Source organism: Pogona vitticeps, chromosome 4 (assembly GCF_051106095.1).
Source record: "Pogona vitticeps strain Pit_001003342236 chromosome 4, PviZW2.1, whole genome shotgun sequence".
Lineage (NCBI taxonomy): Eukaryota > Metazoa > Chordata > Lepidosauria > Squamata > Agamidae > Pogona > Pogona vitticeps.
In genome coordinates this window covers 50736085-50763122 of record NC_135786.1, presented here as the reverse complement: position 1 = coordinate 50763122, position 27038 = coordinate 50736085, and the positions used below count along the sequence as shown (strand labels likewise).

The window sequence follows — 27038 nt, the reverse complement described above, 5'->3', positions numbered from 1 at the left end:
TGAACCAGCACCACACTAACTACTGAGCATTCCTCCTTCCTTCCTTCCTTCCTTCCTTCTTCCCATGAGTCTGTGCTTTTTGTTGCTACGGCGGGAATCTCGCCTTGTTCTTGGAAGAGGGTGTAATGATTACTACACTGTTAACCACCCACCTTGTTCTTTCTGTCCACTAGACCTTCATCTTTGCTTATCTGCTTTCTGTAGCTGGTTTCACAGCCCCTCCAGGGAGCTGAGGACTGCAAAAGTGATTTTTTTCCCCTCTCTCATTCATATAGGCCATATTAGTTCTACAAAGAAAGGATAGACCATTATGCACAGGATGTAAAAGAAATGCATACAGTAGTATGTAAAGGACCTCATGAGGACTCTTGTTCGCTTTGGGTACACCCATGTAGTTGTGTTTGTTTTGATTTCTTATTCTATGGGTAGCTTAATTTTTCAGGTTAGTGTAACTGGAGTAATCATTTAATTGTTCAAGAGCAGAAAGGTTTGTTTCCCTGACCAGCATCAAACCCCGATCTGAACTTTAAAAATAAAATTAAAAAACCAGGTCCTCTGTGGTGGGCCCAGCGTGTGTAACCATTGCACCCTTTTCTTCTCATGGCCTTTTGATTCAAAGTGAGTGTCTATTCTCTGATATGTTTCACCCCCTGTTCTTTCCAGGCTATGGTGAAGAAGTCCATTTCTGCACCTGTCTGTTCTCCCTCCTGCACCTTCACCTTTCTCTTTCTCTTTCTTTTCTCAGCAGTTTTTTAGTTTTCTCTCCTTCTAACCTGCACTTGAGGGTTATTTTGGGATTGATCCCCACCCTTGAGTCATATTCTTAAATCCTAACTGTGCAGATCAGTTACAAAGCAGCCACACACATATTCATCTGAATCTACACAGCTTTAGGGAATAGATGGACTCTCCTGTTTGTTCCTGATGAGAGAGCTTTATCCTGCTGTGTGTAGAAAATACGTTTCAATGCTAACAAATATGCAAATAAGCAGTAGATAAACCGAGACACAGAGTGAAGAAAGCAAACAAACAAACAAAAATCAGCATTCAGTTTTGTTAAAAGATAGTATTACTACAGGGGATTTAGGAGAGAAGTCCCACCTTTGGTAAGTGACTTTAATTGCTGCCATTATGCTGATGTGCACCAGTTGGTGATCTGTCTCTTGTGTTTAGCAGAGATTCTCAATACCTCATGAGCTAGTCAGAGCTTGGAAAAGCTATTATTTTGATCTGTATTTCTCTGAATTACTCAGCCAGCATATTGACTTGGTATTCTTTGAATTGAAGTAGTCAAGAAGTAACTTTTCCAAATTCTAGACTAGATCACAAAACTGTGGGAGGAAGGGAGGGAGTAGAAGAAACACACTAACAGATTCCCTTCTCATTAGTTAACTCAGTCCTTGCCGCCTCATAATTAACCTTCCCCTCTCCTGCCTTTCTGCTCCCCTGTTACTCCCTAAATGCTGACATACATTGAAAGGCAGGGACTTCCAGTGGCACTAAGAAAGACTGTACAAGAGCCTGGGGAGAGAAGACTTTCTAGATATTGGAATTCACTGTTGGCATGTCCTCTTCTCCTCAGTTAAAATAAGAGCTCCTCTTATGTTCTGTTGCTGGGTTCCTTCCAGATATTGTATAGTCAAGGAGAGCTCATAGATGTCTTTTGAATTTTTTAGCCCTCCAACTACAATCCCACACAAAGGCTGCACAGAAGTCCTCTTTCGCTTTTCTCTTTCTATCAAAGCAAGTGTAATAATAAAACCCCACTTATTTAGCTTGCTTCTAATATAACCAGTACCAGTCTCTGCCAAGGAACAGGGCGCTGCCCTTAGTTATACCTTAGTTTTTCATGCCCTCCATTTTGCCATCTCTGTGAGGTAAGTACTGGGAACATGCTAATGGAGGAGATGCCCTAAACAGAGGCAGCAGGTCTATCAGGGAAATTGATAGGTTGAGACTTATCCTGTGCCTTCCTAGCAAGGCTGTCCTTCTTTCCAAGTGCAGTAATGTATTTGCTTGATGTGGGGGATTTCACAAACTTTTCAGCCATCTGTTCCAGAGGGATTTGGAGCAGAGCTCCCTGGACGTCATAGGTTTCCATATTGCCAAGTGTCCGTGAGTGCTGCTGTCCACCAGGATTCTTTCTCTCTTTCTCTTAGTCTGCTATCTTTTCTTCTCTTTTTGTTACATATGAAGCTATTCTGAGATATTCTTTCAACTCACTTACTGTTTGTTTCATCCTGGACCCAGCAAAAACTCAGGATGGTGTGGCCTTAGAGATCCAGCCACTGAAAAGCCAAGAAGGAGTAGAAAACGAGGAGAAGGAAAAGAAGAAAGTGAAGGTCCCCAAGAAGGAGAAATCCGTGTTGCAAGGGAAGCTCACACGCCTGGCTGTTCAAATTGGCAAAGCAGGTGAGCCTGTGGGGAGCGACAGGGTTCAGCTGCTCAGTGGCGGTCTACAAGGGTCAAGACGTCAGGGTCAGTTACAGCTGGATTTGAGCATGTGCAGGGAAGACAGATGAAGCAACACAAGACTCAAGAACACCTCTGCTCACATTTTCAAGTGATCAGAATCTGACTGAACTCAGCTCAGTGCTTCCCAAGACCCTTTCTGCTACATAACTTGGCTTGAGGCACACCATTAGCCTTGTTTGTATTAAAAAAAAAATTCTGACCACAACAGTTCCATAAAACTCAACTGCTTTGCTGCCTGAGACCCCTTTAAATGAAAACCATTAATTTTGGGAGCAGTACCTCAGGGTTGGGGAACTTTGGTGGGTCTGGGGCCAAATTTTCACTTGCAGTGCTCCACTGTGAGTCTTGGAATTGGCCAAAAATTGCAAAACAACAACAAAAAACACAATCTCTGCTTGTATAACTAAATCTACAGCTAACCAGACTTCTACTTTCATATTTGATTTTGAGGAAGGGCTCTGAACTGGATGGACTTGAGGGGCTCTACACCTCTCACAGCTCAAAACGTGCCATTTCTAAAGGCATGTGGGACCAACAAAACCAAAATTTAGGAAAAGGCCAAACTCAAAGGAATGAACTAATTGTGAGCCCTGCAAGGTATCATTTGCACACAGAAAGAAAGCAAGATTCCATTGATCAAAGTAACCAAGAATTCCCATGGTCTTGCCAACACAAATATTTTGAAAAATCCTGAGTTGGGACTTTAAATTTAAGAAAAAGAGGAAGGATGAATGACTAGAACTCACTATAAAAACTATTCAGTTTTATTTGCTTTTGAGCTGTTTCCTTTTAGAGCAAATGCAGGAATGAGCAGTATCAGCAATTTCCTTGCAGTGATGAGGCTGAGAAAATGAAATTTAAGGGGAGTCAGAATTCTGAGGAGTAGTTTCCAAGGCTCATTTGAACTGCTTATAGGTAATTTGTAGTCTGCAAACTATGTTATAACTTGTTCATTTCTCAGATAATCACTGTGAGGGAAGTACTGCTGTGTATTTGCTAGATAGCAGTTCTCTGCCATTCGAAAACTAAAGATGTATTTATGTAGTTACAGCATTCTGATCCCACTTTATCTGTCATGACTTCAATCTATGGACTCCTTTGGTTTTTTTAGTTTGGGAAGGTACTTAGAGTTCTTTGCTGTAGTTTAGAAAAGAGCACTAGTGCTCTCTAGCAGAAAATTCTTGGCACTCCAGCAAACTACAAATCCCAAAATTCCATTGGATGGAGCCATGGTGATTAACATGACGCCAGACTGGTATAATCGGATAATGTAGATACACTCTCCCCCTAAGTTCTGTCTCAATTTTCCCTAGCCTGGCATCTTTCAGGTGTTCTCAACTTCCATCTCGTGTAATCTCCCACTGTGTTAGCTGGAGCTGTTGGCACAGCCGTAAAGATGTGGAGAGCATCAGATTGGAGAAGGGTGCTCTGAGGAATGTGCCTTAATCCAGACCAGAGGCCTCCCTTCATGTTAAGGCTGTGGTAGTCAGTATGTGTTGTGCTGTAGATCTGCCCATCCTCACCCAGTTTTTCTTTTTTTTCTTTGCTCCTCAGGACTGATCATGTCAGCCATCACAGTTATTATCCTGGTGCTGTATTTTGTGATCGACACCTTTGGGATTCAAGGAAGGTCATGGCTGGCTGAATGTACTCCCATCTACATCCAGTATTTCGTCAAGTTCTTCATCATTGGTGTCACTGTGCTAGTGGTGGCTGTACCTGAGGGCTTGCCTCTTGCTGTCACAATCTCTTTGGCCTACTCAGTGAAGGTGAGAAGGATAACCCCAGAACCCAGAATATGCTGAGCTTGAAGTAGGCTGTGGAGAGGGATTGGATGGGCTAACTTAGCACATTGTATAGTATTGGTTTCTTCTCTCCCCCCATTTTAGGGAATGAGAGATAAATGTAGGTTTCCTACAACAGCTACATTGTGTGAGGGAGTGGAGAGTAAATGCCTTTTTCTTTGAAGAAAGGACTTTTAGTTATGGTGGGTTTCCTAAGACATGTTGCTGTTTTTGGCAATAAAAACAGAATGTTTATCCTACAACTCAGTATACAGATGCTGACCAGATTGGCAGTGCTGGTTGCTTCGACTAAACCTGAATGAAGCAGATGCTGTATATGCTATATAATGCACATTACAGCTCTATGCTCTAGCATCTCACCACCACTCTTTGTCCTCCAGAATCTATCACCTGAGGTGGCCCCTTTATTGCCTTCTGAAAGGGCTGACCTGGAGCAAAGCAGTTTATTTCTAGTCTGGTTAATTTCTCATGTGTTCATCTTGTTTTGCTTCTGCAAAAGGTCCCTTTTAAAAAGTGTGGATGAAATTCTATACATAGCCAAATGCATATTTTTAGCATATTTTATCTCTCAACATATGTTCACAAATGTGTTGTATTCTAAAAAGGATTTTGTTAAAAATATATTTGGGTATCTCTTTGAAACAAATTTGGAGAAGAGTGAATTCAAGCTTGTCCAAATTGGACATTCATCTGGAAAGTGTGGATCCACTCTCTTTGCAGTTTATAAAGATCAGATTACTTAGGATGCCTGTGAATGCAGGATGCATGTGCACACTTTCTGGTCTAGATTTAGACAGAAATAATTTAAAGTACTACAGTTAGAAGAAGCAGGTTTTCTAATATCAGTGCATAAAATTACATCAACCAAACACTGAAAACCTTGTTAGGTCTCTCTCTTATGTGTGTAATTTTCTATTTTCACTTTAATGGGGATTCTAAGATTTTACATTATGGTAGACGGAATTATTATAGTTCTGTGCTTTGGGTGTATCACTGACAGTTGGAACTGAGGATTTTTTAAGTATGTGATTTCCTAAAGAGGCCAATTTGCAAGGGCTGTAGCCTTACCTTTAATGTCTTCCATGTTAGTTAAATTATCAGTTTACCTCTGTGTCACTGAGTCTCTGTAACCTATTCTGAGCAATTCCTGTGTTTGCTTCTATAGAAAATGATGAAAGATAACAATCTCGTTAGGCACCTTGATGCTTGTGAGACAATGGGCAATGCCACAGCTATCTGCTCGGACAAAACTGGGACTCTCACTATGAATCGCATGACTGTGGTGCAAGCCTATGTGGGTGACACTCACTACCGACAGATCCCTGACCCAGAAGCCATCCTACCCAAGACTCTGGACCTCATTGTCAATGGTGTTGCAATAAATTCTGCTTACACCTCTAAAATCTTGGTGAGTCCTACTTTTACTTTACAGTAAAGGAGGAAGAACATGAAACCCTTTGTCTCATCTGGCAGAGGACAGGAGTTCAAGATGGCCTAGTCACATACTATCAATCTGAGGAGTGCCATTTTGTGATGGAAGGCGTGGGCACACACAGTCCTCTTCATCATGTTTATAGGGCATTGTTTCAAGTTGGGGCTCCATCTGTGCACTTATGCCCAAACATGCTGGAGGTTTGGTTCATGGGTTCTTTGCATCTGCCCTAAATTGGAAACTAATTGGAAATCTGTCCTGTTGCCACTGGTGGGAAGTCTGTTCTGTTCATGTAGCTCTTTAGAGTAGGACTTGGCAAGCTGATACTCTTCAGATGTTTCGGACAGCAAAACCTAAGAAATCCAGACCAGGAGTTGTAGTCCAGAACACCAAGAGCTGAGATAGGTCACAGTCATGGTGGTTTTTGGTGTCAGCATCACCTCTGGTTTTTGGAATTCAAGGAGGGCTGTTCCATTTGTGTGTGAGAGAGCTAGAGACAGACAGAACGAAACCCATCAGGTAATGATGTGTGGTGTATTCACTGAGAAACTGAAGAGTTATGGTACATGGCGGGGTGGAGGGAGAAAAGCAGACTGCCTGTTCCACATTTTTCATATCTACATGCATCTCACTCAGGATAACTTCAGACAAGATAAATCACTATTTTGGGAGAAGGAACATATGCCGGATGACATTAATGTGTTTTGGAATGTGGCTTCCATTTACATATATCATCTGCCCAGTTCATACACTGACAGCAGAAAACACACAGTACCCTTCATTTGTTGAAATACACTTCTCTTTTTGCTTCAAAATTTGGGAACAAATCTCTATCAGCAAGGGAGAAAGCGGTTTTTGTGATAACTAGTAAGCATTCCTTTTTTTCTAATCATAAATTGTTAATTACATTGCCAAGGACCATTTGTGTAACTTTTCCAGTTAGGTTTATAGTTACCAGATATGGCATTACTAGATAATGAAGGAGGAGAATCACATGATTCTGGTGCTGGCTTGTTCTGAGCCTCATGCTGTGTTGTAGGTGCTGAGGCAACAGTTAGATGAATGGGAGGACAGTGTGTTTCACATGACAAAAAAATTGCTTGCAACATTTAGATTAAAAAAGTATTTTGGTTACTAGTCAGATTCCTTTTGGTGTTTCCCATGTCCATAAATTGCATAACTCACTACTGTGAACTGTCACTAAGTGTGCACTGGTTTTATTACAAGCCACACATTTAGTAATGCAGCTAGTGCCTTCATACTTAGTGGTAATTCAATACAGGGAGTTAAAATAGTTCAGGCTGTACACAAAATAGGTTAACAACAAGATTTTGGATAAGGGAACTTGGTACCCTGTTTCCACAAAAATAAGACCTAACCTGAAAATAAGCCCTAGTATGATTTTTCAGGATGCTCGCAATATAAGCCCTACCCCCAAAATAAGCCCTAGTTAAGTGAAACCCCGCCCTCCACCATTGTGCAGCAACCAGAAGAAGATGACATGATTGTATTTGAATAAATGTAGATTAAAAAATCTTCTGAAAATAAGCCCTAATGCGTTTTTTGGAGCAAAAATTAATATAAGACCCTGTCTTGTTTAAGGGAAAACATTTATTTATTTATTTATTTATTTATTTATTTATTTATTTATTTATTTATTTATTTAAATAATTAATTAATTAATTAATTAATTAATTAATTAATTAATTAATTTATACCCCGCCTATCTGGCCCACCGGACCACTCTGGTAATTAATTAGTTTTTCAAGGTGGGCTTGGAATGCTAATAGTGTAATTTCCAAACGTCTGATGAAGTTCTGTTCAAAATGTTTAAAATATAAGTCTTCCAGACTCTCTTGAAGGGTACGGAAGTGCCAAATAGATAGCTACTCTGATTTGGAAGTGACAAGGGGAAATCTGAATACTCATCCGTCAGTTTGCAAGCTTGCAAATCTGACAGTTCAGGAAATTCTTTTAATACCCTTTTTCACTGATAGGAACTGAAACCTAAAGAGATTAAGGCTTTGACTTCTGAAAGATAAAAATAACACCTGTCTTGCTGGTTGACTTTGGACTTTTTTACTTAGTGGCATTTTTACCGTTAACATTCCAGTGATAGGCTCTCACCATTGATAAATTAAAATAGTTTCAATTACATGATGATTGTTGATGCTTTTTGTAGTGCCCTTCCTCCAAGGGCCTAAGAGTTGGCTTCAAAGTGGGCAGGAGGTTAGATGCCTCTCTGCATTTAACAAGTAACTTTGGGGTTGGGGGAAAGGAAACAGCATCACTTGCCAGACGCTGGTGGCAATCAGTGTGGAGGGAGAGTTTAATTCTTTCATCCTACACTATGAAGAACAGCACCTCTGAAAGTGCTATCTGTGCTGGAAGGAATTTGCCAAAGAATAAAGCATATTTAGCATCGCATCTAGTTTGTCCTTGAATCTAGGGTGGCCATTTCTTTATTTCTTCCTGTCTAGATTTTATCACTCCTTCTTCATATTTCAAGTTCTGAATTACAAATTTTCCTCTTTCTTTTTGTAGTTTATATTTGTGTGAATTTTATTGTTTTCACCATTTTCTCTGTCATTAGAATGTTCAATTGATGTGTTAATTTTATCTTCATATTCAATTGTGTCTTACTCAGATTTTGCTTTAACTGTTTGTGACACAAAAGCAATGTATTTTCCAGATCTCGATATTTTGCCATCCTCTCTCTCTCTTTTTTGTTGTTGTCTTGCTGCGAATCTTATTATTAACCCCCAGAGAAAGGCTTTACTTGCTTCCCATACTGTAATCATTGACATTTCTGGAAGCGTATTAAGTTTTAAAAATGAGTCCATCTCTTATTTGTTTCATAAAAGTATCATTTTTAAAGGGTTGTATTTATAGATTTATCCAATATATAGATTTGGGTCCCGTTTCAAATTGCACCAAGATATGACTATGATCTGCAGATGTATTAGGGAAGATGTCTATTTCCAATACAGTCAACACTTGACTTACGAACGGCTCTAGATATGAATATTTCAACTTACAAACCACTCTACTAGGGAAAATGGACTCGACTTGTGATCTTTTTTCGAGTTACGAACAGAAAAAATCACGTGGGGAAGGTAGGGAACCTCCCTTCCCCCCCCCCCCCAGTAAGCACCACTTTCAGAAGCCTCCCAGGGGCAGGAGAAAAGGACAATTTTTTAACAGTATTTCAAGCTTTTTCCCTGCCTTCCCGACAGCCATTTTGTGGTCTTCTCTGCTCCCCCCCTCTACCTGCCTCTCAGCTTATCAGCGCTGGGTCTCAGGGGCTTCCCTGGGCTTGCTCAGCAGGTAAAAAGGCAGTGCAAAAGCACCCAGGGAAGCCTCTCAAAGCAATGCTTTGCCTTGGGGGTGGGGGGGGCAGCCTGCCGCACACCCCCCCCACCCCATGGCAAAGTGCCGCTTTCAGAAGATGCCCTGGATGCTTTTGCACTGCCTTTTTACCTGCTGAGCAAGCCCTGGGAGGCTCCTGAAAGTGGCACTTTGCCGCTGGGGTTGGGGCGGGGGCCCAGACCTGCCCCCCACCCCCTGCTCCCACCTTGCAGCAAAGCACCACTTTCAGAGGCTTCCTCGGGTGCCAGTACCTGGTAAGTGACTTTGTTTGAATTTTTTTCCCCATAGGAATGCATTAATTAAATTTCAGTGCATTTCTATGGTAAATTTGGTTTCAATTTACGAACTTTTCAACTTACGAACTGACTTCTAGAACGGATTAAGTTCGTAAGTCGAGGGTTGACTGTACTTCTTCCATCCAACCTAGTGAGATCCAACATGCATCGATTCTTGACCCACTTTTATGTCTATCCAAATAAAATGTAAAGTCTGCTGCACTTAGATACCTCATTCTCTAGACATCAACCATATTGAGCCACTAGCTGCAAAATAGATTTTGGCGACATATTTCTTGTTGTTTTTGTTTTCCTGTTTCCTGAGTTTATCTCTAAATCTCTATCAAAAACAGCATTAAATCTCCTAGTATAAAATACTCATCATATTCTCTCATTACTATTTCTTAAGTTCTTCATAGAACGGTTCTTGATTTTCATTGGAGGCATATATATTAACAGCAACTTCTTGCCTCATTTTGAATTTCCACCATTAGTATCCTCACATCTTCAGATGCAAAAACTAGCTTTGGGTCTAACTCTTTTTGTTGCCACATGCCTCTCTCTCTCTCTCATTCTCTCTCTCTCTCTCTCTCTCTCTCTTTCTCTCTCTCTCTCTCTCTCTCTCTCAATTTGAATCTGATGCTAGAAATAATTCTCCTGGTTTTTATTTTCTAATAAATGTTGATCTATCCTTTTCATGTGGGTTTCTTGGCGGCAGTAATATACAATTTTAATTTCTGCAATTGTTGGTAAATTCTTCTACATTTTTGGGGTGAGTTTAAGCTGTTTACATTAACTGAAAGAATTCTGAGTCATTTTTTATTCATTTTATTCATCTTTATTATTAGGGTTTTCTTTCTTCCTCTTGGATCCTCTTGTTTCCATGATTGGCTTTCCTTTGGAGCTTCTTGTTTGATCTAGTTCAGATCAAATGGGAAGCATTTAAAAACATTGATTTTTTTTATTTTTATTTTTTGATGAAACAGGGGCTGTTTGCCATGCTGGCTTTTGCTCTGATAGTTTTGGTCTGATAGTTTGCAGTGGTTGTGACTGTTTACATGTGATTTACCACCAATTGCTGATCATGCATTTATCTGGTGAAATTTTAGCCTCCAGAGAAAGAAGGAGGTCTCCCACGTCAAGTTGGAAACAAGACAGAGTGTGCACTCCTGGGCTTTGTGCTGGACTTGAAACAGGATTATCAAGCTGTCCGCAATGAAGTGCCTGAAGAAAAGTTGTACAAGGTCTACACCTTCAACTCCGTGCGCAAGTCTATGAGCACAGTGGTGAAGAACCCAGACGGGGGCTTCCGCATGTACAGTAAAGGAGCGTCTGAGATCCTTCTCCGCAAGTAATTTCTTTGCTAATGATTTATTTGGAGTCCTCTGTTGATTTTTCTAATGCCTGTGTCTGCATTTTGCCACAAAAGGCCTTTGAAACACTTTCAGGAGCTCTGTACAACATATTATACCTGGTAATGGTGAACTCTATTTGTAACAAAGAGAAATTCCCAGAAAAATAGGGAAGACAGTGAAGACTTGGGAATCTTAAAGAACCTCTAGTAGTACACAGTGCAGGGAAAAAGTATGCAAGCTTTCTTAATTTGGTTTCTTGCCTTGCTCATTCTGGAAGATGTCCCTTTATTGTATAGAAAAGTGAAAAGATATTATCCAGAGGCAAGCTAATTTACTTAAATCATATATTTAGAAGAGGTGATCCCCCAGGTTGTGCAAACCACCTTCTTCTTACCACATCAACTGATTTCCCTCACTTACGTATCTTGCATTTAGGGCTTTGTTTTGTGATTGGGTTATTGGGAGGTAAATGATGGCTTCATTTGCCAGTCTGGTTGCAGAGACATGCATCTCTGAGGGAAATGCCTTAGGGGAAAAGAGAAGGGGATAATTATGTGCATACAGACTACAGACAAGGATTTAGCTTTCCTGTAATGCATATGTACACATGCACATCCATGCATACTCATGTACATATGTATGCAAGTGTGTCCATAGTTCTGTTTTCCCTCCACTCCCTATCCCTATTAGGGAATAAAGATAAAGTTGCCACCCATGATGGTATTACTTCCAGGCCTGGGTGTCTTTTAGGCTTTGGAGAATGCTTAGAGATGCTGCAGTGCTTCCTGGGCATGTTTTATAGAAAAGCTCAAGAAAATACAATCTAAAATCCCAAATTTAGCTGAGTAGTTTTCATCCCCTGCTACTCTGCACTCTGAAGAAATGCAAGCCCTGAGTAAGGGACTGGCCATTACACTTAAATGAACACATACCCAAAACAGCATTTCTGCAAAAACAGTAGCTTGAAACTTTATTGCAGCCTAAAATAATAATAGGAACATGTCCCTGTAATGCTTTCCATAAACCCTTCATTAATAGAACATGAGAATTAAGGCTCACGTGGAACCAAACAAAATAACGGGTTTTCAAGTATGAAATTTCTTTTCAGTGTTCCCACACAAAATATGAATTGCTTTGATTTTAGCTCTATTAAGTGTACGTGACTTATTTTCTTATTTCCATGCTTTTCATAGCAGGGGTTTTCTCTTCATTTTACTTATGGTACTCTTTAACCATTAAAGGCAAGAATTGTGTAATTTTTGCAGTCTCTTGTTTTGTTTTGTTTTCCTGTTTACACCAGTCTAACAGTATGCCTTAACGACTGTTGGGTTTCTGTGTGTTTATGAAGTGACAGAAATACTTTCTACAGAGGCAGGCATATTCAGTGGTGCTTGCTATTCAAGAAAAGAGTGTGTTGCTTTGAGACCTTATTTTGCCCAGTTGGAGCAGCCCAGGCATAGAAGGGCATTTACTCTGGCCCGGCTTAACGCACTACCTTCAGTAGTGCAGGAGGGACGGTATAAAAAGACCCCCTGGGCAGAGCGCCTTTGCCCATGTGAAATGGAGCAGATAGAAACAAAACATGTCTTGTGGTGGTGTACATATTACAAGGAATTGTGTGAAGAACTTGTTTCCCCTTTGATTGGCCGATTTCCTGCTTGTACGGAACAACAGTGTATGCATGTGCTGCTGTCTGACTCCATCCCATGGTTACACATAGGGTTGCCAAATTTCTTACTGCTGTAATGGGCATTAGAAAAAGGACCCTAAAAGTGGATGAGCCTCTGTAGTTAGAGCATGGTTTGCTAGAAATTCTTGAATTGCTTTAGGGAAGATGCTTTGAGGCTGTTGTTGTTAACCTCAGAACCAATTATTGCTTTGCATTCGATCCCAATAGTTTTGTATATTTCTGTATATTTATATATTTTTATGTTTTATTTGTGGCTAGTCCTTTGACCATAATAAAGTTTTATCTATCTTATCCGTTTACATCAGTCTAACAGTATGCGTTAACGACTGTTGGGTTTTTGTGTGTTTTTGAAGTGACAGAAATAGTTTCTACAGAGGCGGGCATATTCAGTGGTGCTTGCTATTCAAGAAAAGATTGTGTTGCTTTGAGACATTCCTTCGCTCTCTCCAGTTCTGTCCACAAGGTGCTCTTCCCCTCTGATACTAAAGTCATACTCACAGGCCATTGTATGTCAGGAAAGGCTTTTCTCTATGCAGCTTATTGTAAGATATGATCACAGAGAGTGGAGACACAGGAGGAGAATGGTAGGGGTGAGAGGGGCCAGAAATTTAGTAAATCCCAAAACCATGACTTTAAATGAGCTACTTAGTTCTGTGCTATCCCTTCCTACTTGTTGCATTGTAATGGCACATTACAACTGAGGTGCTAGTAGGAAGCATCATCTGCCACAACTTCTTTAGGGTCAGTTTTTTTCCAACCTCAACAGAAAGCATCTGGAGGTTTCTTGATCTGCTACATCCCAAAGAGTTCTAGAAAGGATGCAGATTTGGTTATCCATAAGACTACTTTGCATCTCATCTTTTCCAAACAGGGTGCCCAATGAAGCCAAGAATTTCTATCGTCCTTATTGAGAGAGAAATTAAACTTAGGAGAAAGGAGATGTGCAGTCTCTGTTGAAGAGGAATTCACATTCCTCCTTGTGAATTGTTTGTTTGTTTGTTCATGAGGGGATGGTCAAAGCAGGTCAGAGGGTATTTTGTTTTCTCTCCATGACAGAAGGGGATTGGTTTGCTATGTGTCTAATAAGATATCCTGTTATGGCTTCTGTCAGTACAGCCTTCCTTGGGAGGAAAAAGTTGTAGTGTAATTCTTTTTGTGACATGTATATAATCTATACATCAATAAAGCAAGCGCTTGATATTAACCTTGTATAAAACTCAGTGGTTGAGATACATGATAATTCCTTTTGTATCTCTTTTCCCTTGATACAGATGCACAAAGATCTTGGACAAGAATGGGGAACCACGAATATTTAAGGTGAAGGATCGAGATGAAATGGTGAAGAAAGTGATTGAGCCCATGGCTTGTCAGGGACTGAGGACCATTTGCCTGGCCTTCCGGGATTTCCCTCCTGGTGCTGAGCCAGATTGGGATACTGAAAATGAGATCCTGTCTGACCTTACCTGCATCACTGTGGTTGGCATTGAGGACCCTGTTCGTCCTGAGGTACCAAATAGTTCCCTTTCATTTCGTTTTGTTTCATTCATGCCTGTAGCAATTCCCTCTAATTTGATTCTCACTGTCTCCATTTGACTTGCTGTTTGTTCCTGCTGTTTCTAGATTCCCTTCACCCACCACTTGCCTCACTCACAACTCTGCCCCATCACTTTCAGTCCTGCAGTTCTACCTGGAATCTGGCCTTTTCCAAACCTGGAACTCTTTGACTTATCTACCAAAGCCCTTCCATTCTCTGATAACCTCTTGCTGCTCTTCATCCATTTGCTCTGCTTTCCTACTGAGATCACCAATAGCAACTTTTAACATATTAGACTCATTCAGACTTTTTGTTACCTCACTTTTAGCTTCTCTCTCTCTCTCTCTCTCCCTCTCTCTCTCTCTCCCTCTCTCCCTCCCTCCCTCTCCCTCTCCCCCTCCTCTTGTTTCTGAATCTTCATACACCTTGCTTCCTTGTCATGAATACAGTACATGAACATCTGATCTTCAGACCAGATTTATTCTATCTGTTTTCTTGTCTTCTGCTCTGGAGCCAATGAATACGTAACTGTTGCAGTGCCTCTGCATTATCAACCAGAGGTTTGAGGTAACTGTATTTTTGAGTGGCAGTCACCCAGTGTCTGTTGTGAGGCTGTGTTGTCAATAAAGTTGCATCTATAGGAATGAGCCCGTATGACATTAATAATAGAGTTGCCACCTCCATTTCTGATTGATCCAGTTGTGTCTTTTGGCAGCATTATAGGGAGAAAGTTGAAAGCTAAGAGCTTTCTCCTTCATGGGTTTGTAGTATTGGGGAAAATTCACATCTGCTGAATCTTTACCCTACTGTGCTGGTGTTAAAGATCCTTGAAAGTGTCAGGAAAGGGCTGACAGCCGTATTTAAGAGTTGTATAAAAGAGACAGTTTTGGTAAACACTGCTTCTCCTGCCATCATGCTGCAACACCAGGAAACACAGCAAATGTCAACATTCTTTGTTCTATGCACCTAGTAATAAAGACATAAGAAATCTGCTAATTGACTGTGGCAACAATTTACAAATTCAACACAGAGAAACAATAGCAGCAATTCTGACAGGTAAGGAAGATTACTGAGAAAAGAAGGGGCACATCTATTGTTGGACATCAACCACCTTTGTCTTGCTACTTCACAATCTCCTTACAAGGATGATGATCAGACAATTGACTGAACACACAATGAACCATCCCATGCTTACCTCTTGATTACATTTCAGAACTAACCCGCTCCTCTGCATACATCTTTCTTTAATTAGATATTGAAATAACTAAGGTGGAGAATTGCTTTGCAGATGCCCTGCATGCACTTTGCTCAGGAGGCTGTAATTCAATTTTCTGATTCCTTAATAATATCTCTCCCCGCCCCCCTCAGAAGAACCTATTAATGTGATGTGCCACTGCTGTCAGTGTGGTGGATAATAAGGCAGGAGGGTGACCTGGTGTTCCATGGCTGTTCCATAGCAGGAGAGTGGTAGAAATCCCCATCAGTCACCCACTCACCCAACCACCTCTTGGCGCCAGATAGTCTGTAGCAGTGCTGCATTGGGAAGGCAATAAGGTTACATCTTCTTAGAGGCAAGAGTGGTGCCTGTTCCAAACACTGCTCAGCACAAACTCGTTGCCTGGCTACAAAGGTACCGCATGTGCTGGGAAGCCACAGTTGCCTCTGTCTCCCAGCCATGTGTTTTACCTTGTACGTGCAGTGAGATGTATGTGGGTGATCATCATCATACATGGCAACTTAATGCATGGGTTTTGTGGAGTTTGTTATTGATGGCAGTTTTGTTGGATGATACTTTCCAAGGATTTGTAGAATCGGAAGGGATCCCAAGCCTCTTATTTTTAGCTTTAATATCCTAGCATTTAAAGAAAGGCTAGGAAGCATGTGGCTTTCCAGAGATTGTGGAACAGCAACTCCCCTCAGCCTCAGGAACCCATCATGGACAGTGGTGAGGGATAATGGGAAATGGAATCCAACAGCCTTGGATTGCAACCTTGTATGGGAACTGCAGTCTGGCAATGTTATTTAAGGTGTGCAAGAGGGGCAAAAGTCAGTTTACAGAGCTGTAGCTACTTTGTTCAAGTGCCACTTGCATGTTGACAAAGTAGGGAAGTGGGGGAGGATACAATTCAATGGGACATCAAGTCAAATGAAGCAGGATTTATGGTCTGTATGCTTAATAAAGTGTGGGCAACTTACTGTGTTTGCAGGCTTTATTGAAATTTCTCCCATTTCTGAGTGGAAGCATGTGCCTTTGTCTGCCACTATGTCACTGCCAAGCAGTCTGTAAATGAACTTACATTTAAGTGGTGATGGAAGTACCTTTTCATTCCATTAGCAGCCACAAGATTCACATTAACAACAACAAGAGTGAATCTTGCAGCCCCATCAAGTCTAACAAGGTTTATTTGGCATAAATATTTTTGAATTGCAGCTCTCAAAATATTGTCTGATGAAATAGGCTGCATTTTATGAAAGCTTACATCATATAAGACTTTTTGGAGTTATCACAAGATGCTTTGTCATTTTTGCTGCAACATATTAATATGGCCACCCCCAAGAAGATTCACATCGAGATCCCTGGGTCATTTTAGAAGTAAGATCCTAAGACAGTTCTGCTAATTACCTGTGCCTTGTTACCAAGTTGCACAAAGTGATTAATGAAGCCAACTTTAATGGAAGATACGTTGTTAAACAAAGATGTATTGAGACCTGTTTGAACTCCTGCTCCTCTTGAGAAACTCCTTCAATCTTCAATTGATTTTTATTCATTGTCAATGTCTATATATCACACTTCTGTATGTCACTCTATATATCTAAAAGTTACTCTTTTCCAAGAGCCTCAGGGCAGCATGTGTGCTATCACATAATTTTATGCCCACGACATCACTATGAAGGTAAGGCTAAGACAGAGTATCTGGCCCAAAGCCACCTTGTAAGGGTCATGATACAGTGGATATTTGAACCTCCATCTCCATATTTTCAAACTTTTATAAGTTATAGTGGACTTGCTTTTGTTGTTCATTCATTGTAGAAAAATAAGCCTTGCTATTAAAATGCTATATTATGAAATGCTTCCGCCTAGTGTGTAAATGTCTTCTGCATACTCAACTCCATGCTGTTTCCCTCTTTTTTCAGGCCCACCCCACCCCTCAGGTCCCCAAAAAACAGTCAGTCAGCATTCTGTGACCATTAAATGTCACAGAATGCCTTATCTATTACCATGTTTCCCCAAAAATAAGACAGGTCTTATATTAATTTTTGCTCCAAAAATGCATTAGGGCTTATTTTCAGGGGATGCATTATTTATTTTCATATACAACAAGCTACATTTATTTAAATACAGTCATGTCATCTTCTTCTGGTTGCTGCAGAATGGTGGAAGGTGGGGTTTTACTTAACTAGGGCTTATTTTTGGGGTAGGGATTATATTTTGAGCATCCTGGAAAATCATACTAGGGCTTATTTTCAGGTTAGGTCTTATTTTTGGGGAAGCAGGGTAGAAGTTTATTATTTTTTAAAAATAGGATTACTTTTTTCCATGTTTTCTTATACAATTTTCCCTCATTTTTTTCCCTGCCACACCTCATGCTTCCCAACTTAATAACTCTGGCCCTCATTGCTCACCAATAGGTACCTGATGCTATTCAGAAGTGCCAGCGTGCCGGTATTACTGTCCGGATGGTTACAGGTGACAATATCAATACAGCACGTGCCATTGCAACCAAGTGTGGGATCTTGCTGCCTGGGGAGGACTTCTTGTGCTTGGAAGGAAAGGAATTCAATCGGCTCATTCGCAATGAGAAAGGAGAGGTGAGATAACAGAAGCTGTTCAAGGTCCTCTTTGATTCATCTACAATAAAGAGTATTCTATAGATGGTTCCTTCTCATAGATGCCTTGCACATCCATTCTGTGAATGTGACCTTGTTCAGAGTGGCTTGACTGCCTAAGAATGAGCCTCTGAACACACTTGAAAATCGAATGGAGGTAGATAATGGGCTTTTCTTGCTCTTTCCCAGTTTGTAAAATTACTGGTTGTCACTATTATTTACTGGTGGCCGCTATGATGGAGCCAGCTCATAACTTTCACATATGTTAGTCACAGAAAATTGGCTGGTTTTCTCTTCTATTATCATGTGGAATCCATATTAACAAATGAGGAAATGATTTTGCACTATATGAAATGTTGGTGCCATTGCCTATAAGTCATTGCATGAAGGTAGCCTGTTCAGAAAGACATGTCCCTTGTGAGTTCTTGGGACCTTTTCCCACTTGGGCCTGGTTATGGAGGAACAAGTCTGAAATCCCTGTTCAGAACCAACCCAGTTTGTGTTTTCGTGGTTTTGCCCTACAGGTGGAACAAGAGCAGTTGGATAAGATCTGGCCCAAGCTACGAGTCTTGGCACGTTCTTCACCCACTGATAAACACACACTTGTGAAAGGTAAAGTCAACTGAAGGAGTGGAACGTGCTTTCCAAGCAAATGTGCTCAAGAAAGTGAAGAAATGGGAGATCAGAGGCAGCAGTGCTTCCCTTGGCAACTGGATGTGCCTCCTTATATTAAAGAAGAAGGCATTTGTATCTGCACAGCCAAAGCCACAGAGACTATTTATGTGTTCTACAGAATTTGTATCCTGTCTTCCAATTCGAGACAGAAATGCCTCAGGCAGATTACATATCAAAAACTTGCTTTAAACAATTAAAAGTCAAAATCATTAAACAGTCAAAATCAATAAACTAAGGAGGGAGAAAACAAAGAACCATAAGGAGTCCATGAATGCTCAAAAATAAAAATTTTAATAGGATGTGGCATTGCAGAGTTTTAAATTTCTGCTTAAATTCCTCTAGCTGCACAGCAGAAGTGCAGGGATTCACAGAGCAGAATAGCTTCAAATTACTCAGAGCAGACCACCCCTTTTCTCATTAACTGATATTTAACGTCTCAGTAACTCACACTGAGACATCAATAGTAGAAAAAATAAAAATATTTTATTACTTATAGTTGTGAACAGATCATCAGCAAGCTAGGAGACTTACCAACATGGCTGCTTTCAGCAACAGACTTCAACAGACTTAAGAGAGAGAAAGAAACATAGAGCAGAGAAGCAGGGTTGTCTTTGAATTGGGAGACAGGAAGGAATGATTGGTCATTGCTGGATAGATTGACAGTCACCCCCGGCCAGAAAGGTTCCTCCCAGCCAAACCTCCTAAAGACAGCATGTGAGACTGAAAAAACCCCAACATGCAGAACTATTAAAAATTTCAGTCAGCACCAGAATGAAGGGGGAGAAGCACAAACATTCTGGAGACTGGAAATTTTAGGTTAGGGGACCATGACAGCAGAACCCCCCACTCGCCTCCCTGTGAAAACATACATAAGAATCTGATGGGATGTTTAGTAGAGTATTGTCCGTTAATCTTCATGTATAAGTGGATATCTGCTGGAGGAGAGGAAGGGGAGAGTTCTTTAAATGTGTCATGTTTCTGAATTAAGGTTTTACATGTTCAAACCATCCTTTAAACGACTTGCAAAAACTGACTTGTTGCAGTTCAGCTGCATGTGCAAATGCTTGATGGTGTCCCTTTGTGTTTCCCTCTACTGGTATTTAACCAATCTTTCAGGTATTATTGACAGTACCATCGGAGAACAGAGGCAGGTAGTAGCTGTGACAGGAGATGGCACCAATGATGGTCCAGCCTTAAAGAAAGCTGATGTTGGATTTGCTATGGTATGGATTCAATATTTTGCAAATCTGGGTTGTTAACAAAAAGCAACAGGAGGTGGGGACTGCTATGTGCCTTTGTATGCCTTGATATAATAGAGCTGTTAAGGCACTGATTGAAGAGGCTATGGAAGAGAGACGGAGCGAGAGAAAGTATAAAAGCTTTAATTTTTTTTTATTCTGCTCTATTTTCTGTTTCAGTTTTTGCACTTTACAGAAGTCAGGAATGTTATAGCTTAGGGCAGAATCTGACAACCCCTAGGATCAGTAGGACACAGCAGGCAAGCATTAGAGAAAATTGGTCACCACAGGATGCCTCCTTCATGCTGCTGAGATTGCTTTGGCAATTGCAGACTCTGTAGTCATTGACTGCCACCAAGTGTCTGTAGCTGAGGTTTGCAATAAGCCTGTCTGCCCCTTTAATCTCCCTAAGGGTTCTTCACTGAGGAACAGTTTGAGCATGGAGTTACTGGCTACCTGTTCATTACAGCTTTTACATTTACAAATTGGGGGGAAAACACCGAAGGAGTTAAACTGTTTACATAGGCTAAGAATTTTATTTCTTGTGGAGATTTGTTGTTTGCTAGGTACAAATAAGTTGGCTTTTCCTGTCATAGGGGTAAAAATATGTGTATATATATATATATCTAATTCCTGCTGCTGTGTTGTGGAGTCCGTCTGCAGTTAAGTGTTATTATTTGCCATTTGAGGTACAAGCTTATCTCAGAGGAGAATCAATAAAAATAGCTGTCAAATGCCACCTTTGTGGCTCATCTCTCCTTTCCTCATTTTCTTCAGGGAATCGCTGGCACAGATGTGGCTAAAGAAGCTTCAGACATAATTCTGACAGATGACAACTTTACCAGTATTGTGAAAGCAGTTATGTGGGGCCGTAACGTGTATGATAGCATCTCTAAGTTCCTGCAGTTCCAATTAACGGTCAATGTAGTAGCTGTGATTGTGGCTTTCACAGGCGCTTGCATCACACAGGTAACATCAGAGGAAGGGTGGTGGGAATATTTCTAATGGGTTCCTCTTGAGAGTCATGGGGGTGGCTCAGAATTAACCATTTTGGATTTTATTTCTTGTTCTGCTGTCAAGGTGTTGCATGATTTTAGACTCCTTCTGATAGTTGAGTGTCTTTTATTTGGGAATTCTAACCGATATGGTCAACATTTCTGATCATGATACAGGTCATTTATGTAATGTTTAGAGTTATTCGGGGGGGGGGGGTTGGGAATAAATTAAAAGATCATTACCTTGATGGAACAGGCCAAAGGTCAATTTCCAGCACTGGGCAGGTTATAGGTGGAACGGTTATAGACAGCAGTCTTTTGGGAGTTTTACCCTTAACATCTTGTAGTCGGAGATAAGTTGAATTTTAAATGTGGAAGTTTATTTGTTTATTGTGTCGAAGAGCCACTGATTTCCTGTCCTTCATACATTTATGTCAGATTATAGTAATGCTAGTGGGCACATAAAATATTTTATGTAGCTGCAGTTGTTCAGATATTTCTGCAACGAAGAAAATCAGAAAATGTTGGTTTTATTAATTGAATTAAAGTTGAGATGCTGGAAAAAAGTGCTATACCTTTCTGCCTACACAAAAGATCTTTGGGAGATGCATGTACTGTGTAGTTTGCAACTAAATATTTAGCAGTTGACAGCAATTACATTAGCAGTGTGGGAATGCAAATTGATTGCCAATGGATGCTCCACCCATGTAATATTCTTTTTGGAACTTGAATGTTTGACATGTCTGTTGCAAATGAATGGGTTTGGGGAAGTGAAGAACAGTAATGAAATAAATCTAAGATGCATTCCTTTCTGAAGACTTCTTTTCCAATTTTAGGATTCTCCTCTGAAAGCTGTCCAAATGTTGTGGGTCAACTTAATCATGGATACCTTTGCCTCATTAGCTCTGGCCACAGAACCTCCATCAGAGTCCTTGCTTCTGCGCAAGCCTTATGGCCGCAACAAGCCACTGATTTCCCGCACCATGATGAAGAACATCCTGGGGCATGCTGTGTACCAACTAACTATTATTTTCACACTACTTTTTGCGGGTAAGAATCAGGTGTAGCTTTTCGCTGGCAACACTAGACCGCCCCCTGGAAGTTTGTTCTCGTCTCTGCCTTACCTTTTATTATCATTTAACTCGTTTGTTTATTAAACTAATTATACCCTGTTCCTGCAAAACATGGCTTCCAATTGGTAAACAGTGATCAATCCATCCATCTTCATGGTTGCAGCTGATTGTGTGGTTTAATGCACAGGAAGATTTTCAGCCAAGATTCCTTTTTCAGTACTTGGCATACCAGGAAACTTGGCTGTTCTAAGTCTGATACCTGGCTAATATCCTTCTATGGTGGGAACTGCCAGGAAGAGGGTGGGGAGAATCAACTTGGATGTGATACTGTTGAGTTCAGATGCACATCTAGTGGATTTCTCACCCCTTTCAAAGGGGCAAGTTTTTAGTTCCTCTTTATTATTCTCATTCTTGAACAGCAGTTACCAATTATCAATGAAAAGCACAATGCTAAGTGAACATTGTTATTTTAAAATCACTCAGTTTTCCTACTTCTAGCTCCTCAGGGGTAAAAAGCCTAGGAAAAACATTGCAGAATCATTTCTAAAATGTACTGGTTAGTCTCTTCTTTCTGCTTTGTATCTAATTCACCCAGAATACATTAACTCTGAAATTTACACTTCACTTTTTGTATTTGCTAGGTTGGTCCTATGAAGTGGTGCTACAGTTTCTCTGAAATCAGTGAGGTGATGCTAGTTCAACAAATCAGGACACTCAAAGAGAGGGTTTTGTGCTATTCAGAGCCTGAGCTGATTAACAGAATGCAAAACATTATTGTAGTTAGCCGTGGCTTAGGGCTTGCGTTCAGCACTGAGTTGTGCAATTTCATCATTCATGAAGGTAACAAGATTTTTTTTTCTTTTTTACTGATAGGTGAGAAGTTTTTTGACATTGACAGTGGCCGGAACAGTCCACTCCATTCTCCACCCTCTGAACACTACACCATTGTCTTTAACACTTTTGTCATGATGCAACTTTTCAATGAGATCAATGCTCGCAAAATCCATGGTGAAAGAAATGTCTTTGAAGCCATTTTCCGAAACCCCATATTTTGCACGGTGGTGCTAGGAACCTTTGTTTCCCAGGTAACTAAAATGCACTATTATGATTGGGAGGAACACACACAAAGAAACAAAGTGATTAAACTGAAGACATGAGAGCCTGTGAAATGGGAGACTATAAAATGTTCTTGCCTGATACCTGCTTCTTATTCTGACCTTCGGCAAGCAAGTAGTACATTCTAGGAAACAGCAACATCACTGTTGGGGCTTAGTTTTGGGGCTTTGACCCAACAGGATGAGCACTTCTTAAATGTGGAATGGTGCACAGAGACCTCTGCTAATTTACCTATCAGGCAGGGAGAGAGGGCAGGCACTTGGATTTTCTATTCCCCACCTTACCCGTAGCTACTAGAGCAAATGGAGAAGGGACAGTGCATTTTGGCTGTACTTTATCAAGGGAGAGAACTTTTTTTCCTGCCTTTGTGTGGAGAATTAGAGTCACCTTTGATCACTGCCTGACTTAAGCATATTCTGCTTGTCCATGAACTAAGGAGAATCTCTAAAGATCATCCCCTTTCGAGGCAGGTGATACCACAACCATTTTAATAATAATCACCAGAGGGATTATAAATCTCACTCCTCCTTTCCTCACAGTTCAGGGGAGGGGGTGTGGAGAGCCATGGGTTGCCAGTATCTTTTCTCTTGCCTCAGAGCCTAACAAGAAAGCCACAGATGTTTTTTTCCCCAGTCCATCTGGTACATCTCTGAGCAGGAGGTAGAAAGAGAGATAGAGAAGCATTATTGACTGTCCTCAAGACCCTAAATCCCCATTAAGTAAGAAAAGGAACAGAGCTGTTTGTCCTGATTCTTCTTCCTCAGGTTGCTCAGGCAGAAGGACAGCCAGTTATTGTGTGGGTGTGTTTCCCACTTTGTTGTCAGAGATCACCCTCAGCCTGGGCCTTAATCTCCTAGGGATTCCGTTTCTTCTAACAGGAAGGATAGTGATCTCTCTGAAGGTGATGAAGGAAAGACAAAAAAAAAAAATCCCAGGGCAGATTTTTCCCTCATGACAGTTTCCCTATTGGCAACGGCTGTGGAGATTTTCCATCTGCCCTTCCCAAATGAGAACCAGCCCGCTGCAATAATTGAGCTGTCCAAGCCATCTGCTGTTGCCTCAGCTTTTCCTGCAGCTCCACCCTCCACTCCAGCAATTTGATTACTAGCAAACCTAAATAACATCCCTTGCAAGGAATGGACCAAGCCTTCTAAACCATAGTCACGCCATTGCTTTTGTTGCAGGTTGTAGCCTCAACCAGATGATGTAATATGGGATTAGTGTGTAGTCAGGATAGATGCCTCGGCTCTATTTATAGCTGTTGTGTCTAAGGCAAGTTCTGCCTTAAGACTTAGATGAGCTCCCGGTAGACTGATAGGACTGAGGAGCAGAAGCTTCTCTTTTTCAGAGATGGCTAGGTTCTTCACCTGCACGTCTATGATAAATAGAATAAAACCTTGAAAAACAGCTCCATTTATGAGGAGACGCTACAGAAAGTTTCCATGTTTCCTGTATTTCTGGTAGACACTTTGTTAGGTTCCTTTTAGTTCAAAGCTGGGTCTAAACCCAATTGTTAGTCCTTTCTGAACTAAACACATTGAATAAGTGGGACTTGCATAGGTTTGATTTATCATTCAGGACTTTAATAGTTAATTCAGTGAGTCTTCTTTAACTGGGACTAGCAATTGGAATTCAGCTTTGGCTTCCAGAGTGTTAGGAGGGTAGAATCTTTTGGCTATGCAAAGGTAGAGAATGGTACCTAGTAAGATCCAAAACCTGACCAGCATACCTTTTTTTTTTTTTTTTTGAGAAACACTTTGGAGAAATTGTCCTTTAACAAAAAAAGGGTGAGCAAGACGAAAACTGCCCAATTCACATTTTAAAAAGAGGAGAATGCTGCCAAACAGCCCCACATTTTTCCCATCCTGTAAGAACCCCAAACAGCTTTCAAGGGACTCCAGGCCCAGATAGCAGCAGCAGCAGCTCAGCTCTGACTTCCAATTTAACCCACCCAGGGTGACTCTTCTTACCTTGGATTCTCATAGAACACCAATCTTTGAGACTGTCAGAAATGTGGAGGGCTCTTCCAGATTACCTGTGTTTCCTTAAAATTATGTGAAGGAATTAATTCCCTGGAATTCATCAGTTTTTTCACTGTCATCTCCAGCACTGGAAAATCTCATTAGCTGCCAAATACTTCTTGCAAATACCGGCTGTCATGCTAGGTTCAGGACCCAGTTTTTCACCACTACCACTCCAAAAATGGGACAGGGCTATTCAGTCTAGATTTGATCTCAAATACATCTCAAGCATGTATTTCCAAAGCACAAATTTAAAATGAAGGTCTTATGCTCTGTGCTAGCCTGCACAGACACTGATCAAACAGAAGCAAAACACTGTGGGGATTCTTGCATTTTAATTACAGGAAAAAACAATTCCAGTTCTGAAGCAGGCCTAATAGTCCTTCTTAGAACCAGTAACACAAAGTGTATATGTAATCTTGACAATATTTAACTCTTATGTTAATTGTTGATACATCATTGCTCTGACTGATATTACAACAGAATGTTTGTCATCCGTCACAAGAAATGCACTCTGATGTCCTTATCTGTCTGGGGATTATCCTCAAAACACAGACTGAGTGTTCCTGTCTCCAAGCTGTGAATTCCCTGCTTCTGCAAAAACCTGAGCTGGGTATATGTGAAGAAAGCTCAAGTTTCTGTCTCAAACCCCATCCAAGTTTCTTTTAGTGATGGTACTTTGACTGCTTTCCATTCCATGTATGCCTTCACCTACGTATCACTATTAATCTTAGTACGGCAGCCCCATCCAATACACCCAATACTATTCAGACATTAGGCATGATAATAATATCTGACATGCCAGAACCCAGTCAAGACATGTCATGCAGAGAGTTCTGTAGCTCTCTTCAAAAGGTTACCCCAGGGAGCAACTGTTGCACCTAGAGAAACCAGAGAGTGCCTGTTTTTTGTCATCCCATGCTAGCTGTCCTCCTCCACTGAGGAACAGGAGCAGACATTCTGTATTTGCAAGTGATGTTCTCTTCTAAAAAAAAAAAAAAAAGACAGCTAGGTCCGTAGTCTTATCCAGCTGGCTCTCTGTATGTTATTTCTGTAACCATTCTCCTGTTCTGTAAGGGTGACTCAACTGTAGTTCTGCAGGGCGATTTAATTAAGCCTTTCATTTGGTACTTCCATGAGGGAAGCAACTAGTTTCCTAGTAACGCTTCCTGTTTATCCCAAAGGACTGGGATCGGCCATTCTCTTCTATTATTTCCTGCAGTAGGCTTCAGTCCTGGGTCAGTTTTTTTTCCAGCCTCTGCAGATTAAGTTTGTTCACTTGATATCATGGGGTAGAGGGGAAAGCTCTTTTTCCTCCAGAAATGCCTTGATTACTTATCTTCTCAGCCTCTAAAAAGAGGCCTTCATCTGTGGTAGCTGTTCTCTTTCCATCATGAAGAACAGAAATACTAGTTTAATAGAGAATTTTCTGTTTCTATGCATACTTTTAATGGTGTTAGAGGAAATTCCATTTGGCTCTAGTCTTAGACAAGGTCTTGCAGTTTGAGAAGAATTACATGAAATGCCCTAACAATAGTTTTTCTGGTGTTCACCAGCATTTTCCACCGGCTTGAGGTGGGGCAGTCTTTAGTTATTTGGGGGGGGGGTACTCCTTCCTGGTTGATTGGCAGGGCCCTTTTCTCACTTCCCAGGCTGAGTCTAATCAGCTGGTTTCTGGAATTTCTCATATCCATGCACTATTTTAAGAAGTCTCTGGATTTTGTCTGTGTGTTTGTGTGCCAACTGCAAAGCCTGGGGAAAGAGTGTTGCTACTATAAAATTCTGTTTTGCTACCTATAAATTTCAGATTTTCAAGCAGGAGTTTCTTCTATCCCATAGTTACATAACTTTGCAATTTTTTTAATCTGAAGAGCAATTAAGGTATTTTAAGTAATTTCTTAAGTTTTATTTTCATTTTAGACTCTTCCTTTGTGTGTGCCTTTTTTTCTCTCTACCCTTAACACTTTTATTGGCAGTATGATTGCTTCAGTCTTCTTTTACTCCTTTACTGCTTCATCACAATAGTGCAGAATAGCAAATATGATGCCCTGTACATGTAGCTTCCTTTTCCCACTATAATATAAAGGTATATAAAGTTGCAGGATTGATGCAACGTATCTGAGGCCAAACAGTTGAGGTATGAACAAAATGGAGAGG

At 40.8% G+C, this 27038-nt stretch overlaps 1 protein-coding gene across 15 annotated transcripts in view; it reads left to right on the top strand.

Annotated features, from left to right (window-relative positions):
- ATP2B4 (ATPase plasma membrane Ca2+ transporting 4) overlaps positions 1–27038 on the top strand; it is a 197221-nt gene that overhangs the window by 142240 nt on the left and 27943 nt on the right. For all 15 annotated transcript variants that reach the window (XM_078391945.1, XM_078391943.1, XM_078391941.1 and 12 more), the window contains 11 exons: positions 2251–2412; positions 4030–4244; positions 5446–5688; positions 10466–10707; positions 13673–13907; positions 17566–17745; positions 18288–18375; positions 19555–19661; positions 20454–20645; positions 21508–21721; positions 22618–22829. In XM_078391945.1, coding sequence (XP_078248071.1) covers positions 2251–2412; positions 4030–4244; positions 5446–5688; positions 10466–10707; positions 13673–13907; positions 17566–17745; positions 18288–18375; positions 19555–19661; positions 20454–20645; positions 21508–21721; positions 22618–22829 — 2090 coding nt within the window. The remainder of the gene's footprint in view (positions 1–2250; positions 2413–4029; positions 4245–5445; positions 5689–10465; positions 10708–13672; positions 13908–17565; positions 17746–18287; positions 18376–19554; positions 19662–20453; positions 20646–21507; positions 21722–22617; positions 22830–27038) is intronic.